Source organism: Notechis scutatus, chromosome Z (genome assembly GCF_049901735.1).
Source record: "Notechis scutatus isolate UNSWTSFEM ecotype Mainland chromosome Z, rNotScu1.2, whole genome shotgun sequence".
Taxonomy (NCBI): Eukaryota; Metazoa; Chordata; class Lepidosauria; order Squamata; family Elapidae; genus Notechis; species Notechis scutatus.
The window spans coordinates 101,145,708-101,163,252 of NC_142025.1; the positions used below are offsets into that span (position 1 = coordinate 101,145,708).

General features: G+C 37.0%; 1 protein-coding gene across 1 annotated transcript in view; it reads right to left on the reverse strand.

The window, feature by feature from the left end:
- Positions 1–17,545, reverse strand: part of LOC148129029 (E3 SUMO-protein ligase KIAA1586-like) — a 44,813-nt gene extending 27,268 nt beyond the window's left edge. Inside the window, 1 exon segment of the mRNA XM_087947342.1 lies at positions 17,537–17,545. Within this exon segment, the coding sequence (XP_087803468.1) occupies positions 17,537–17,545 (9 nt within the window).

Genomic DNA, 17,545 nt, shown 5'->3' on the forward strand with positions numbered 1-17,545 from the left:
TAGTTTTATAAAATGTGTGTGTGTGCCTAAATTTCAAATTACCCATTTACCATGACTTGTCATGGACAGGCAACTTTATTAAAAGAATTCTATTTCAGCTAAGCCGGAAAGACACAAATAGGGCCTGCAGAAGCATAATTTTCACTCTGATATTAATTGTGGCAATGTTGCATTTTAAACTAGCCATGATTAATTATATCCAAATTTTCACACCCACACTCCCCTTCCTTTAGCTTTCTGAAAACCCCACATTTGCAGATCCCATTTTAGCAATGCATCTAAGATTTGACTTGCCAGCCACTATCATTAAATTATGCTTGCTAAAATATGAACTGAAATATGAACTGAAATATGAACTACCCTGCAAAGCTGCCCATAATGAAGATAAGTTGATCTTGATGTCAATCCTCCTCAGCCTTTCACTTGTCTTTTACTTGATACCGCTGCCAAACCTGCTTTTCCATCGATACCAGAGTAAAAAGGTGACATTGCTCCCCGCAGCAAGAGAAGACAATGTGGGATGTGAGAAAGAGGAGAAATCGCAGTGAAATTAAGGAAATTAGGCGTTTGTGTTTTTTTTTCCTTTCCCCCTTCGGGACTGGATCTAGAAAGTTGTCATTTTAACATGATCGCTCCCTTCTTCTCTTCCCACCCCCAACCTCTGTTTCGTCTTTAAAGAGAAAAAGACACCCATTCTGCTTTATTGTATCTGACATAGTGGGCTTTAGTTCAGAAGCTGATGTCACTCAACAGGCAAGTCCTTTCGGAAAACGCCAGGCCCTGCCTGGTCTTACCCAACTCTGCTTGCCAGGGATCTGGCAGGAAAGAAGGAGTTCCAGATCCTTTTTCTTTCTAGCCTCTCCACCTGCCTTTCCCGAGTCCATCCAAGGACGCGCCTGAAAACCAGGTTGATTCTGGGTAACGTCTAAGCCCCAGAGGCGGGGTCTGATCAGTCCCTTCGCCCAGCTCCACAAAAGGGGAAATCGCCAGCGAAGCAAAACAAACGGAAGGAAGAAACCGAGCAAGCCGGGTCAAGAGCTGCGCTACCTCTAGCTGAGCCTTAGCGGTAGTAGGGACCCACATCCCACCTCCACCCCACCTCAGCGAGAGGGAGCCGGCCGGATTGCGGGCGTAATCCCTCCCTGGCAGAGCTACGGGTAACCCGACGCTCAAGGCTACAACTGAATGCAAAGTCCCCGCTCTGAGATCTGCAGCTAATTTACGAGGAACCCTTTGCAATTCGCCAGCGCCTGCTATGACCTCAAGGAGAGGGAGAAGCGAGCCTCCTCACCAACAAAGGCGAAGAATATACCCGTATTTGCCGGCGTATAAGACGACCCCCCCACTTGGAGGCATGTTTTTCAGGGCAAAAAAGTCGTCTTATACGCCGGCAAATACGGTAAATATTGAAACAAGTACGTGGGCAGACCACAATCCAATGACAATTAAATGAAAAGGACAAAAAAGAAGATCTAGATGGACATTAAATAATACTATTTTAAAGGAAAAAAACTTTACACAATGGATGGAAAAGAATTGGCCTTCTTCTTTAATGAAAACAAAAAAGAAGATACTTCAATACAGAATGTTTGGGATACAATGAAGGCATATGCAAGAGGATTAATAATAGACTATACAAAGAAAAAGAACATTAGGAAGAGGCAAATGATTAAAGCTCTAGAAGATGACCATAAAAACTGGAAAAAGAATTACAGAAAACGCCACAGAAAAAGATATTAAACTTAAAATGGATATAATCAAACATAAAATGGATCAAGTAGAGAAAGAAGAACTGGCACAAAAATTAGAAGTGCTAAACAGAACTATTTTGAAGATGCAAATAGGCCAGGTAGATGGTTAGCATATAAATTGAGAAAAGAGAAAGAATCAAGGAAAATATTACAGTTAATAGACGATCAAGGTCAAATTTGTTATGGTAATAAAGAGAAAAAGGCAATCATTCGAGACTTCTATGGACAACTATATAAACAGGAGGATCTTGATGAGGAAAAAATTAAACAGTATTTACAAAATGCTAACCTACCTAAGATACCTGATGAAACTGGGAAAATGTTAGAAAGTGCTATAACAATGATGGAACTAACCGAAGTACTCAACAGACAGAACAATGGAAAAGCACCAGGACCAGATGGTCTCCCGGCAGAATTTTATAAAACATTACAAGAATCGTTGAGCACTTCACTGTTAGAAGTCATGAATGAAGTTATGATAAACAAGAAAATACCTAAAACATGGTCAGAAGCTTATATTACACTTATCCCAAAAGAAGGGGTTGACCCATTACAAATTAAGAACTATAGACCTATTTCCTTATTGAATGCAGACTATAAAATCTTTGCTTCAATCTTGGCAGAGAGGCTTAAAAAATACTTAAACAATTTTATTCACCCTGATCAGAATGGATTTTTACCAAAGAGACAAATTAAAGACAATATGAGGGTAATCCTGGACACATTGGAATATTACGAGGCACACCCTGAAAAACAAATGGCTTTGATATTCTTAGATGCCCAAAAGGCATTTGATAATGTGAATTGGAGATTTATGTTATTATTATTGGAACAGATGGGCTTTGCTAGAAAATTTATCCAAGCAATAGAAGCCATATATTATAAGCAAACAGCAAAAGTAATGATAGATGGAGAATTTACAGACTCTATTAATATTAAAAAAGGTACAAGACAAGGATGCCCATTATCTCCTTTGTTATTTGTTATTTAACCTTGGAAGTGTTAAATAGAAATATTAGAGAGGATATAAACATAAAAGGAATGAAAGTTAAAAAGGAGGAATTTAAATTGCAAGCCTTTGCAGACGACTTGGTCTTTATTTTGGAAGATCCTCTAGAGACAGCTTTAAAACTATTGGAAAAGATAGAGATGTATGGTGAGATGGCTGGCTTGAAAATAAATAAAGACAAAACAAAGATTCTGACAAAGAACATGTTATTAAGACAAAGAGAAGAGCTGGCAGACCTATTGAAAATTCAAGTTACAAACAAAGGTTAAATATTTGGGGATATATTTGACGTCAAGATGTACTACACTGAAAGGGAATAACTATATTAAACTTAAACAGCAGATAGCATCTGATCTGAAAAAAATGGGAAAGCCTACAATTGTCATTGATAGGTAGAATTTCAACAATTAAGATGAATATTTTACCCAGAATTTTATATTTGTTCCAAACAATACCAATTAGGTTAGGTAAGGATTACTTTGAAGAATTAAATAAAATTAAATAAAATTGTGTTGAAGTATATACGGCAAGGTAGAAAGCGAGAATAAAATTAAAACTCTTACAGGATGCTAGAATTAGAGGAGGATTTGGCTTTCCTAATTGGGAGTTGTATTATCAAGCTGCAAACTTAATGTGAAAGAATGTTAAAGAATGGATAACGTTAAGAAAGACTAGATTGTTGGCATTAGAAGGACATGATTTATTATTGGGTTGGCATGCTTTTTTATGGTATAAGGGAACTAAATCACAGGGTTACTTTAGAAGGCATTATATACGGGAATCGTTATGGTTGAATTGGGAGAAAATTAAGAAACAATGTTATTTGAAAATCCCAGTTTGGTTATCAACTATTGAAGCTTTTTCTTATCCTATAACTTATAAGAAGGAACAAACAGTTAGATATGGGGAATTACTAGATGAAAAGGGTGAACTTAAAACGATGCAAAATTTAGAAGAACAAGGTATAAAGATGAATTGGTTTTCATATGCGCAAATACATTCAAGGTATCTTAAAGATTCTAAAATGGAAGGATTTTATGATAAATTGACTGATTTAGATAGGATTTTGACAGGTACTGATGAAAAGTGATCAAAAAATTATATAATTATTTGTTGGAAATTAAATTAGAGGAAGAACAAGTTAAAGAAACAATGATTGCTTGGGGGAAGAATTTTGGATATGGGATTGATTTAGAGAAATGGCAAAAATTGTGGTCTCAAAACTACAAAATGACAATGTCAACAGCATATAAAGAAAATTTGTATAAAATGTTTTATAGGTGGCACTTTCCCCCGACAAGAATTGCAAGAATGTTCAAGAACAAATCTGAAAAATGCTGGAAATGTCATCAGATTCCTGGCTCATATTACCATATGTGGTGGACTTGTGAAGAGGCCAGGAAATACTGGACTAGAATTCGCATATGGTTGGAAAAAATGACAAAGAAACATATAGATTTGAAACCAGAGATTTTTTTATTGGGAATCTTACCTGATACATATAATATAAAATTAAAATATTTGATTGTAAATGTATTAACAGTGGCTAGGATTGTATTTGCTAAAAATTGGAAGAGTGAGAAAATACCATTAGAGGAAGAAATTATTAAGAAAATACTGGAATGTGCTGAAATGAGTAGATTGACATTTGAAATTAGAGAACAAGAAGATAAACAATTTTATGAAGTTTGGGATCTTTTTTATCAATGGTTAGATAATACAATATAATAATAGAATATTTAGAAACATAGGAAATAACGAATATACTTTTTTTTTGGTTTTGATAACATTTTTAGAATATTTTATTAAGATAGACTTGGTATGATTTTTACGATCTGTTATAAAATAAATTAACTAAATTATAGTTATCTTGCTTAAGTATGAATTAGTAAAATTATAGTCAAATGATTGTTTAATAATATTAGGATATATAATTGTTGATTGATAATATAAGTTATTATGTAACACAATTATTATGACTATGAAATGGATGCACAAAAAGGAGTGGTAAACCAACCGATACACTGTCTGTAAATTTATGAAGAATGATGATGTTTTTATGTTATGTTTTATGTGTTTTTGTTTGTTGTTAAAATCAATAAAACTTTTACTAAAAAAACAAAAAGAATAATTATTCCATTTATTATTGTTATACATATACATATACATATACATACATATATACTTTTTTTCTTTTAAGAATTTAGTGTGTATTTTTAAGGGAATGTACCAAGCAGAATTTGATTGAAAATAGGTATGTGTTATAAAATAGAGGTTAGAATATGAATGTTATAACTGTAAAGGTGTAACTTAAATTTTTAAACAAGATTTGAAAAAAGATACAAAGGTGTTACACTCCAGTCTAGTAATTACAGGGGAAAATTTGTTTTATAAGAAAAGATAATATGAAATTGTAAATAGGACAGACGAAAGTACAAAACATTGATTAGAAAGATTTTAAAAATTAGAAAAAGATATGTAATTGAATTAAGAAAGGAATGAGATAATATAAATATTTTTCTTGTAGCTACTTTTTCTTGTAGTTATTACTGCCAAGCATTTGAATGTAAATCTCAGGACCCTAGGGAATGTTGCAACAGTCGTAAGTGTAAAAAATGGTCATGTCATTTTTTCCCCCAGTGCCATTGTAGCTTCAAACAGTCACCAAACAAAGTGTTGTTGAGGACTAACGGTACATAACCTCATACTTCACTCTTGCTTCTTTGCAACCATGTCCATGTTTTAAAAACTAAGTTGGAAAAAGTTACAATTACTTTTAAGAGAATAAAATGCCATTACAAAGAACATAACTTCTCCAAAAGCAAGCTTTTTCTTGTAGCTACTATTGTGATTATGTTATTTAGGTTTTGACCTTTAAAAACACCATTAGAAAAACCAGATTGCATCTATCCTTTAAAAAAAAAACTATTTTTTTCCTGTTAAAAATCTGCAGACAGAATTTATTGTCACAGAACAGCTTCTTCCTTTCCATTCCAAAGGAAATGGTGATGCAGCACAATATAAGATGACATCCCTGGATGGGAATGGAGGTTTGTACTGTTTACATTTCCAGTGAACAGCGGGAGGGGGGAACGAATGCAGTCATCCCAGCTTCACCCACCATCCAGGTTCTCTCAAAAAGAGGACACACTGTTCACATACAATCAACCATCTGCGACAAAGACAGATTTTTCTTAAAAAACAAAACAAGAAAAAAAGCACACATAAATTAAATCTCCATGGAGCTTTCAGCAGAACTGTGCCATGAAAATATCACTATTTGAAGAAGCTAAAGAAAAGCCAAGGATTGCTCTTGATTTCATCATGAGCTGGAATACTTCCAACATGCAAAGAGGCCTAGTAATGGTGACTCAAGGCTTTTTGATATCTTGGGTCATGTCACTCCTTTCTATGTCTGCTAACTTGCAGGGGGCAAATCAAAGAAGTTGCATTTGATCTTCCTAAGATAGTATGAACAAAGTGGACATTGTTGCACAATTAATGAAGAGTCACCTAAACTCTCTTTCTTGCAAGTGATAATACAGTCAAATGATGAAGGAAACTTCTTACTTTAGCAAATATTCTTCTGTTTGGAGAACTCAGTAGCACGGGACAAAAATATTAATATAATCAACACACACAAACACCTTTTAAGTCCTTCCTTAGATACTGAATTAGTCAAAATTATACTAAGTTCATTGAAAATGGTAGGATAATTTCAATTCAACTAAATTCAATTTCAGTTTTTCTCAGTGGATGTATTTGAACTGCTTATCCTAATGTCCCACCAGCCAATTTTACAGAATGTACTTCCATGTCCTAGCCTTTGTCTCATTTTCAACCCACTGCTGTGGCAGCTTATGTTCATCTTTAAGAATTCTGTTTTACCCTCCTCTCTTCTCCTGACACAAGTTCAGTCATGCAAACATTCTGTAATGTCTCACTGACAAGACAGGTTGATGATGAACTCGGGGGCAGGGATCTGCCAAGCTCCCATGACTAACTATGGTTTGTTGCAGTCACCCCCTTCTCCTTTAAGTCCTTGGGTACCTTGTTCCATGAGCTGCAGAAAACATCAGACTCCTGACTCGTATTCAAAGGGAGAATTTTCATCTGTCCTTGTGATTGATACTCAGGCTATTTCTGCATATGCACCTACTATATTGGTCTTCTGCAAGATCAGTACTATATACCTGCAAGCAAAGTAGCCCAGGTGACATGTCAATGGCTCAGAACACAGACCCAGGCTGAAGCACAAGGAATCTCTTTTAATGCATCCCTTCAAGTTTCTCACTGCAACACTTCTCCTACCCATCAGATTTTTAGCCAGGTTATTGGGACACAGTTTTATTGATTTTTCAGAAGACTACTAGGCTCATGTTTAGAAATAGACTGAGTAAAAGTTACCAATGCAGAATATCTCCATGCTGATGACCAGTCACACTTATTAATGAAAATGTTTGGTTATGTTGTTTGCACTGCAGGTCAGGACACATAGAAAATAATTCTAAATCAGAGAATCCACCAGTCCCTATATTTGTATGGTTCCACAACTAAGCTGTAATGACAGGTGCCCTTCAAGCCTCATTAGGGAAGCAGATTAGAGCTTAGCTGTTCGGACAACACTAATTATACAGGTGAGAGCTATTGGTTAAGGCTTCAGGCTAGAAATCAGGAGGCTATGAATTCTAGTTCACACTGAGGCACAAAGCCAACTGGCTCACCTTGGGCTAGTAACCTTCTCTCGGCTCTAGGAAGGAGAAAATGGTGAACCATTCCTGAAAAAAAATTGACAAGAAAATTGACAAGGACTTGTCCAGGAAATTTCCTAGAATTGGACATGATTGAATAAAAGGGGGGAAAGTATTCTGGTAAGAGTTTTCTGCCAAACCAAGGGCTGAAGGAATGCACATTCATGTTGTTGTAAGGAAGAATCTTGAGACTGCAATAACACACTCAACTTAGCTGCTGAATTAATCCTTTTTCTGGGCTTACACAGTACATTAAATCCATGTTTTTCGATTTGGCCATACTAAAATGGGTGCCCGTCAGTTCCCAGAATTACCCAGCTATGAGATCATCAAATGCCTTTATAAATGAATAGAGCTAATGTGTGGCTAAATTCAAATTCAAGTGTTTCTAGCCACCAATATGATCATTTGGAATGATTTTTTTTTTAAAGGAAATCTATTTGTCAGCTTTTAAACCATCTCACAATCACTCCCAGATGCTTATTTTATAAATTAGAAGCAGGTGTTCTCAAAATCCATTGGCTATAACTGGGTTCAGAGAAGCAATATTTAACCCTTTGAGCTTAATAGTGTCAAAAATTTGGAAAATGCCTAACTTGACACTTCTAGCATATATATATTCCTGCCAATCCCCCAGGAACAAAAAAGAAACAATTCTTTATATTCACATTTATTTTAAAACAATATACTCCAATCACGTGTGCTGCTATGTATTATATAAAAATCACCAAATAATTACAAAAATGAAATATGAATAAAACAAACTAATTTTCAGAGGCTTCAGAAGCTGTGTGAGAGCACTGCTCTCTCTGCCTTGTTGGATGTTTGAAAATGCTGGCATCTCACCCAAAATTTTGTGACACATTTACCTTTAGTATTTTAGAGAGAAAAGGCAGGTTCTTGCAATTTCATTTGGGTTTCCAAATCAGGGGTGAGATTCTACCAGTTCACACCTATTCGCCAGAACCAGTTGTTAACATTCTAAGCAGTTCGGAGAACCGGTTGTTAGAAGAAATTACTGGCCTAATCCTGTAAAGAAGGCAGGAAGGAAACATTCTGGTGTTGCTTACAGAAACTGCCTCTCCGTTAACCTTTATTACATTCTTGGTAGGACTAGACTTCCTGTCTTTGGAACTTCTCTGGAGGTTTTTTTTCCTCCTTTGCTGGTACTTTACTTGTGTGGAGTGACCATTGAAAGTTACAATGGCACTGAAAAAAGTGACTTATGACCATTTTTCACACTTAGGACTGTTGCAACATTCCCATGAGAGTCATGAGAGGCCAGGCGAGGAGATGCGTGCCTCAATGTGAGTGATGTTGAGTTGGCCACAGCCAACCAGTCACATGACCACTAAGCCACGCCCACCAACTAAGCCATGCCCACAGAACTGGTTGTTAAAAACATTGAATGCCACCCCTGTTCCAAATGTATAATTTTACTGCCGATTCACTGTCCCCTGCAGTGGATCTTGTTAAGTTTGAGGCATGGGTTTAATGAACGGAGACCAGACTGTAAACCTTGAACTTCAGCTCTTTATTCACAAGCATAACAGAGACAAAACCCCGGCTAGCAGTCACTCTTTTATAGAGTAAGCTGCTATCTGGATAACCAATGGATAGTGTTATAGCGTTTGAATCTTGGCGCGGCCCGCCAACAGCCAGTCAGATTGCTCGGAATGAACCAATCATAACTTGCCATTATATGGGCCAATAGGAAGTGCAGGATTATGATCCTGCTAGGCAAATGAATCTTTATTAATTACATTTCTTTAGTTCACAACAGCTCTTGTATGGCGAGTTCTTTGAATGGGGATTGTGATGGGTCATGCATTTGAGGTGTGAACCCCAATGTCTGAAACTCAGAGTCTCACCTTGCTGCTCTCTGTAGTTTGGGTTTAGTTCCATTTCATTCTCTTTAACAAGGGATATTTAAAATGTTCAAAAATGCAATGGCCCCAAGAAAACATTTATGATGGGTTCACACAGTATGCTTTAAAAGGCAGACGCACTGCCTTAACTAATTATAAAATGACCTGAAATAGCCCAAATCTTTTCTGGACTTAACCTAACTTCTCCCCTGCTGTATGAATTCCATACTGAGGTTTTGTTGCCCCTCTCTGATTTGAAGACAGAGATGAAATCCCAGAGAAGATCTGTTAAACAGGCTCCTCTAAGAATCCCACTTCTGTCACTCTCTTACTCTCTATTCCTACAGCAGTTCTTCTCAAAATGTGGACTAAGAAAGGGTCCCCAAGATCTTTTCAGGATGTCTGCAAAGTCAAATAAAGAAATGTATCAAAACTTCTCTGTTTTAATTATTAATAAATATCAGTAGATATAACTCACATAAACAAAAGCTCTTTGGGGCCATCAATCATTTTTAAATATCTAAAATGGTTCTGAGACCACAGTGTTTAAGAACTGCTGCTGTACCTGTACTACAGGGAGGAATAAAAAGGAGACACAAGGCATACTTGCTATTCCTGGTATATTACGTGAGATAAAGTATTACGTGGATAAGTTTATTCTGAGCCGCAAAAATATATTGAATAAAATTACCTCCTGGATAATGAACATCTTTCAACCTATCCACTGAATCCTCTCTGTCCGTTTTAATATTATGTGACATGTGTAGAATCACAAGACATAATGCAAAACACAGGACATAATGCAAAAATATTTTTAAAGTATTTTTCTAGAACTTAGGCTGGAAGCAGGAAAAAATATAAGAAAGAAAGTCATCTGCATACTACATTGCTCCAGGATACATCTAATGGTGTAGTAAAGTGCAGAGAACTGCAGTGGATATGGGAATAAAGTAGAATGGGCAACTTTCATGACCATGACAGCATCACGCCAAGATTTTCTGAGACAGATAATTCTAGGTTTTCTTTTTTTAAATTGTGTCAAACTTTCCCTGATTCCCCTCATTAATATCCAAACAATTACACACACACACCACACATACACAAATATACATTTGTGTGTGTGTATTGTGAAAGAGAGACATTACTCTCTTTCTCTTTTTTATAAATAAATTTTATTAAATTTACAATTAAAAACATATCGACATTACATACACAAAAGGGAAAAAAACAAAAAAAGAACACTCGGTCTTACAAACTGGAAAGAAAAGAAAAGAAGAGATGTAAAAGAAAGAAAGAAACAAAGGAAGAGAAAGAGAAAAAAGAAAAAAAAAGATGCGTTTAAAAACAGACAATATCCTTTTTGACAGTCTGCAAGATCCAATTCTCCTACCTTAATTTGAATACACACATCTTATCGATATCTATGCTTAAATTACCCATTGTCCATTAAGCAGTTTATCTCTGGACTAACCAATTATACCAAGAGTTCCAATTATCGTAAAATGTTGAAGATTCTTTGTTTTTAAGTGCTATAGTTAATTTATCCATTTCTGCACAATCACATATTTTCTGGATGACCATTTGTTCTGTAGGTGCATAGGGTGATTTCCAACACTGGGCAAACGCTAATCTGGCTGCAGTTAGGATATGAATTGTTACATATTTCATCTTTTTGGGTAAATGTTTATCAGAGATCCCTAGTAGGAAGAACTCTGGTTTGTATTCGATTTGTTCTTTGGTTATCTCCTCCAACCATTTTCTGATTTTTGCCAATATTTCTGGGTTTCTTTGCAAGACCACCACATATGAAAGTAGGTTCCTTCTATGCTTTTACATTTCCAGCATTTTGGACTCGTGTTTGGGTTCATTTTCGCCAACCTCGAGGGGGCAAGTGCCATCTATAAAACATTTTGTATGTATTTTCTTTATATGCTGCCGATTTTGTAATCTTAATATTTCTGTTCCAAATCTTTTCCCATTCTGATAGTGTAATACTTCTTCCGACATTCCTGCTCCAGGCTATCATGTTCCTTTGACTATCTCTTGTTCTAATTCTACTTCCAGTAAGTATTTATAGAATTTGGATATGTTCTTTTGTTTGATCCTAGTAAAATTTTATCTAAATACTGCAGTTTGTTATAAATTCCAAAGTCTTTTATATCTTGTTTGTATCTGCTATGGATTTGTATATATAACCACTGATCAATTTTAAATCCCTGTTCCTGTAGTTCTTGTCGAGTTTTTAATTTTCCTTGCGGATCTAATAAATCTTTATATTTAATCATTTTTGTTATGTCCAAATTATTGGGGTGTACCATTGCCTCCATTGTTGATAGCCAGATCGAATTTTTAGATAGTGTTTTTTGCATATTTTTTCCCAATTAATTAATAATGAGTCCCTAATGAGGAGTCTATGAAAGTAAGACTGCTTGGGTTTCCCCACTTCCCATAAGAAGGCATGCCACCCTCTCTGGAGGTCATGCCCTTCTAATGCTAAAATTCTTTTGTTAAGTAAGTTCACCCAGTCTTTTATCCATAATAAGATAGCTGCCAAATAATATAATTCCCAATTTGGAAGGGCTAGACCCCCTCTACTTTTCGCATCTTGTAAGGCCTTTACATTGATCCTGGGTTTTTTCCCCTGCCAAATAAATTTAAGTGTGATCTTATTTAATTCTTCAAAAAAAATTTTTGGCAACTTAATTGGGATTGTCTGGAATAAATAAAGAAATTTTGGTAATATATTCATTTTAGTCGAGGCAATCCTGCCCAATAAGGAAAGCTGCAACTTATTCCAGGATTCTAAATCTTTCTTTGTTTGTTGAAGTAGTTTATCATAATTGTTCTCTTTGAGTGATTTACCTCTTTACTCTCTTTCTCAACACACAGAGACATATACAGCACATACAAATGCATATTTCTCTCTCTGCCTACACACACACACACACACACACACACACACACACACACGAACTCTAAACCACTAAATTTAGTTTATATTTGTGAGAGTTGGAGGTGAGAATGTTATAATAAGACATAATTAAGAAATCCAAGTTAAACTGCATTACAGGATAGTCTTCAACTTAAGACCACAATTGTGTCCAAAATTTCTGTTGTTGAGACATTTGTAAAATGAGTTTTGCCCCATTTTATGACATTTCTTGCCACAGTTGTTAAGTGAATCACTGCAGTTGATAAATTAGTAACCCATTACTGTTAAGTGAATCTGGCTTCCCCTGTTGACTTTGCTTGTTAGGAGGTTGCAAAAGTGATCACATGACCCTGGGACACAGCAAGCGTCCTAAATATGAACCAGTTGCCAATCATCTAAAGTTTGATCACATGATCATGGGGATGTTGCAATGGCTATAAGCAGGGGTGGGATTCTACAGGTTCGCACCTAGTCGCTAGAACCGGTTGTTAAAATTCTAAGCAGTTCGGAGAACTGGTTGTTAGAAGAAATTACTGACCTAATCCTGTAAGGAAGGCAGGAAGGAAACATTCTGGTGTTGCTTACAGAAAGTGCCTCTCCGTTAACCTTTATTGCATTCTTGGCAGGACTAGATTTCCTGTCTCAGGAACTTCTCTGGAGTTTTTTTTTCCTTCTTTTGCTGGTACTTTGCTTGTGTAGAGTGACCATTCAAAGTTACAATGGCACTGAAAAAAGTGACATGACCATTTTTCACACTTACGACTGTTGCAGCATCCCCATAGTCATGAGAGGCCAGGAGATGCATGCCTCGATGTGAGTAATATTGAGTTGACCACGCCCAGCCAATAACATGACCACCAAGCAATGCCCACCACCCAAGCCACACCCACAGAACCAGTTGTTAAAAATTTTGAATCCCACCCCTGGCTATAAGTGTGAAAAATGGTCATAAGTCACTGTTTTCACTGCCATTGTAACTTTGAATCATCAATAACTGAACTGCTGTAAGTCAAGGACTCCTTATAATTCCCAAAACATTCCATGGAGCAACCATGAAAGGTCCTGCAGGATTTCGAGAAGATACACTAGAAACATGGAAAAGAGAAATGGGGGGAGGGTATTCAGATTGAACAGCTGATGCAAAAGAATGTGTTGAAGCAGCTTGAGGGGGATATCAAGATGAAAGGGCCAAGATAAACGGCAGCGGCCTACAATTAATTATTCATCAAGTTATTAATAGTTGCAGTTGTTCCTTTACTACAACGATCCCACCCACCCCAGTCTTGTCAAACAGAAAAGCTTCTGTTCAGATAATCACATTCTTCTCCTAACCAAACTCATTCTGCTCCTAATCCTGTAGTTTTAGGAAGAAAGGAATCTCCAATTCTGATAATGGTGAGTTTTCCAAGACAGAGGGAGGTGAATGCATTTTAGGTTTTAGAGCATTGTTAAATCACTGAAGTTTTTTGAAATATAACCCCCAAAGAGTTCCATTGACAGCATTAAAATTACAACTCTCAGGGCAATGAATTGGATTGCATCTGGAAGACCCTGAACTAACCTTTTTTTTCAGTTAATAGTTCCTAGTCTTCATAAATCTCTTGGACATGTTGCCTGTGCAAAGCCTATTTTACCAGGATGGCCTGATGGGAAAAGCAAAAACTGTGCACTAGAACAAGTAATACAATCAAGCACTTCCACAATGTTTCTCCACATTATATAGTACAGAATTTTATATCCTGGTATCACAGCCACTTTATTTGCCTTTTTTCTAAATTCAATCAATAAAAACATGTATTGCAATTTTTATTAGTGGGGTGTTATTCAAGCTGTTTGATAATTTGTATTGCATTTTTTAAATTTCTTTTTCAGCTCAACAATTCCCTTTTGGAAAAGTGGTGGTTAGGAATCTACACAATATTCCAAATATTGATGCGATTTTTATTCCAATTCCTTTTCTGACTTAGGGCCTTTCCTTTAAAAAATGACTGCTGCAAATTTTTATTAAGCAACATACCAAAAGCCCCTAAGATTCTTTTTCTGATCAATCACTATAACTTAAATCCCATCAACATAAAATTGCTAACTAGGGCATTCAAAACCTTTGCTGGACCAATACTCGAATACAGCTCATCTGTCTGGGCTCCGCACTGTATATCAGACATTAATACAATTGAGTGAGTCCAGGAGTATTTCACGAGAAGAATACTACACTCCTCTGCTCGCAACAGAATACCCTATACCACCAGGCTTGAAATTTTGCGCTTGGATAATCTTGAACTACACCGCCTATGGTTGTACTTAAGCGTAGTACACAAAATTATCTGCTACAATGTCCTACCAGTCAATGATTACTTCAGCTTCAACTGCAACAATACAAGAGCCCACAACAGATACAAACTCAATGTTAACCTCTCCAAAGTTAATTGCAGAAAGTACGACTTCAGCAACAGAGTGGTCAATGCCTGGAATGCACTACCTGACTCTGTAGTTACATCCTCAAACTCCCACTCCTTCAACCTCAAACTATCCACTATTGACCTCACCCCATAAGTGCAGCCTAAGGGGGCGTGCATAAGTGCACTATCATGCCTCCCGTCCCTGTCCTATTGTCCCCATTTATTTGTACCAATTTCCTGTATTCTTACCCATGTTTATACTTATACCTACTGTCTTGTAAGCGATTGACAAATCAAATCAATAAATAAAATAAAATATTTACTGTAGGATATCTTTTGGGTCATAATTAATATTTGGGAGGGAACAGGGGGCTGCAGGGCAGTGGCTATAAAAGCATTTATAAATGGATGGGTGATTATCCAACACCCCCCTCCCCCCCCATCTTTCTGAGAGAAGGTAGTTTTTTTACTATTACTTCTTGCTTCATGTGTTAATTTGCATTCCAGGGTATACACAATGGGTTTTTTACACTGTCTATCTATAAATGGTAGAAAGATATGTATTATCAGAAAGAATTATGTGGACTCCAAACTATGGAAGTATAGGTCTCCACACCATGAGCCTAAAGTTTGCTTGGCAACATGAAAGAAATGGCTTTCTCCTGCCTTTTTTTTTTTTTAAAGTGTTTTCAACTTTCCCAATTCTGACAGAGCCTTGATGTTTTTGGTGTTCTTATCTGTTTAACTTGTCTGGGTTCAGGATCTCAACAGGGCCTGTCAGAATGTTTATGAAGCACTGTCTTCTGACTGCCGTGTACATCTGTGAAATGTGTTTCTTTGTTTGACTAATGGCATAGTATATGGACATGTGCTAGAAACTTCAAATATTGCTTGTGCTGTCCCAGCCAGTCTATGGGAATTGGATAGTTACTTAGGAATTATGAGCTGTCCCCTTAAGGGAATGCATCATGGTAAATGTAGCTAAAGGTATCCTGGGAAATGTAGTTCATGTCACGTGGCCACATCTGTAATCCTGATTGGTCACTAAATTGACCCTCGATGGGTTGGGGGAGTTTCCCTCACTTTTGCTGAACTCCATAACTCATGAGAGCTGCTTTCTATCGCTATGAGATGGGTTAGGAGATAACCATCTTTTACCACAAGGCAGATATACAAAGGATTGGTCATTAAAGAAGAACTTCATCACAAATGTGAGTTATGAGGATACCTGATGAACTAATAAATGTACTTTGTTATGGATATCTTGTTGAGTTTATCTATCTGTATCTGCACAGCTTCCAAATCCACATCTGTGCAGAAGGCAGAAAAGTAAAAGATGATCCTGAAACCCGTCTGTATAAAGATTTTTAATTTGGATTTGTGATAAAGCAAAGTAATATTGAAGCCAGGAGTGAATATGCAATGTTAATTTAAGCCTACATTTTCTCATCGCCTCTCTTCCTCTCTCTCTCTCTGTGAGCAATGGAACTTTTTACATGCTGTTTACATGGTGGGAGGGGTTGGAATTCCCCCATATGCTACAAACAAAGAGAACCAGTAAACCTTCTACAAATACAGTGAGAGACTCTGAGAAATCATGCCTGTATGTTTGCCGGTAAAACAAAGCTGATCTTCCTCTGCTCCTCTGACAAAGTAATAAAGAGGCCACAGTTATAAAAATATCTCTGGCCAGAGCCATCTTCAAAGCAACAGAGCACATTTCTCCCCCCAAGTCACAAGGCTGATTCAAGCAAGCTATTTGAACAAAGTAATTCAAGGAGCAATTTCTTTTGTTTAAAAGCCTAATGTTTCTTCACTCCTCCTCTCTTTACTAAAAAATTAAAAGCATAACATGGCCACAGTGCATGCAACTTACTGAAGTATTTTTCCTAATGAATTTTTCCCTCCCAGCGAAATCGGCTGACCTCAACTATTAGCTTAAGCACCATCTGAAGTAGGCAATAAATTCCTTTGGGCAATCAGCAAACTTCATAGCCATAAGACTCGCCCCCAAAAGAGAGAAATCAGACTCAAGCAAAGCAGTCTACATCCCCATCTGGTGGTCAAGAAGAAATTTACAGTGAAGTTAAATAATTCTTAACATTTTTCCCCTTTTTTCAAGGGTGGGCAAGGAAGTCCCCCCCCTCTTTTTCTCTTCAGCCCACTGCTACATCTGGGGCTCAAAGAAAAATCTCCCTGAAACTATTGTGGACAATTTAATCAACTTAATTCAAAAGTCTCAAGAGTAACTGCAACCTAACATGGGCGTAGCAACAGTGTCTTCCTGACCCTCTGCTGCCACCTTGTGAAGCAAGTGACAATTATAGGCATATTTCTGCGTTCCGCCCTCAAGTCTTCAGACTATACTACGCATATTTCTGCGTTCAGCCCTCTAGTCTTCAGACTTCGCGATGCAACCTCTAGTGCCCCCTTGTGTTACAAGCTCACAATGCACCCTAGAAGCAGCCATATTGTGTGCTGTGCTAGCATCGCCCAGACTCTGCAGTGCCACCTACGTGCTCAAGTATTAAATCCAGCAGCAATTCTACTTTCTGCTACCTGCTTGCAGCACCCCCTAGTACAAAAAAAGGGAATTGCATGGAAAACCACTAAAATTTTCCAAATTTCTTCCTTTGCCAATTTGAAGTGTGGTAACTTCCTAGCCATGACAGATGTCTCTGATGTACCAGAAGACCCGATTCCTCCACCCACCCTTGTTGTAAACATGGAGCCTGATTCCTGAAACCCAGTTTTAAATGTCCAACCCCCTAGAGAAGCTGTGATACCTCAAAAGGCCTACGACCTCAGACAGCATAGGAAGCTTACCTCACCCAT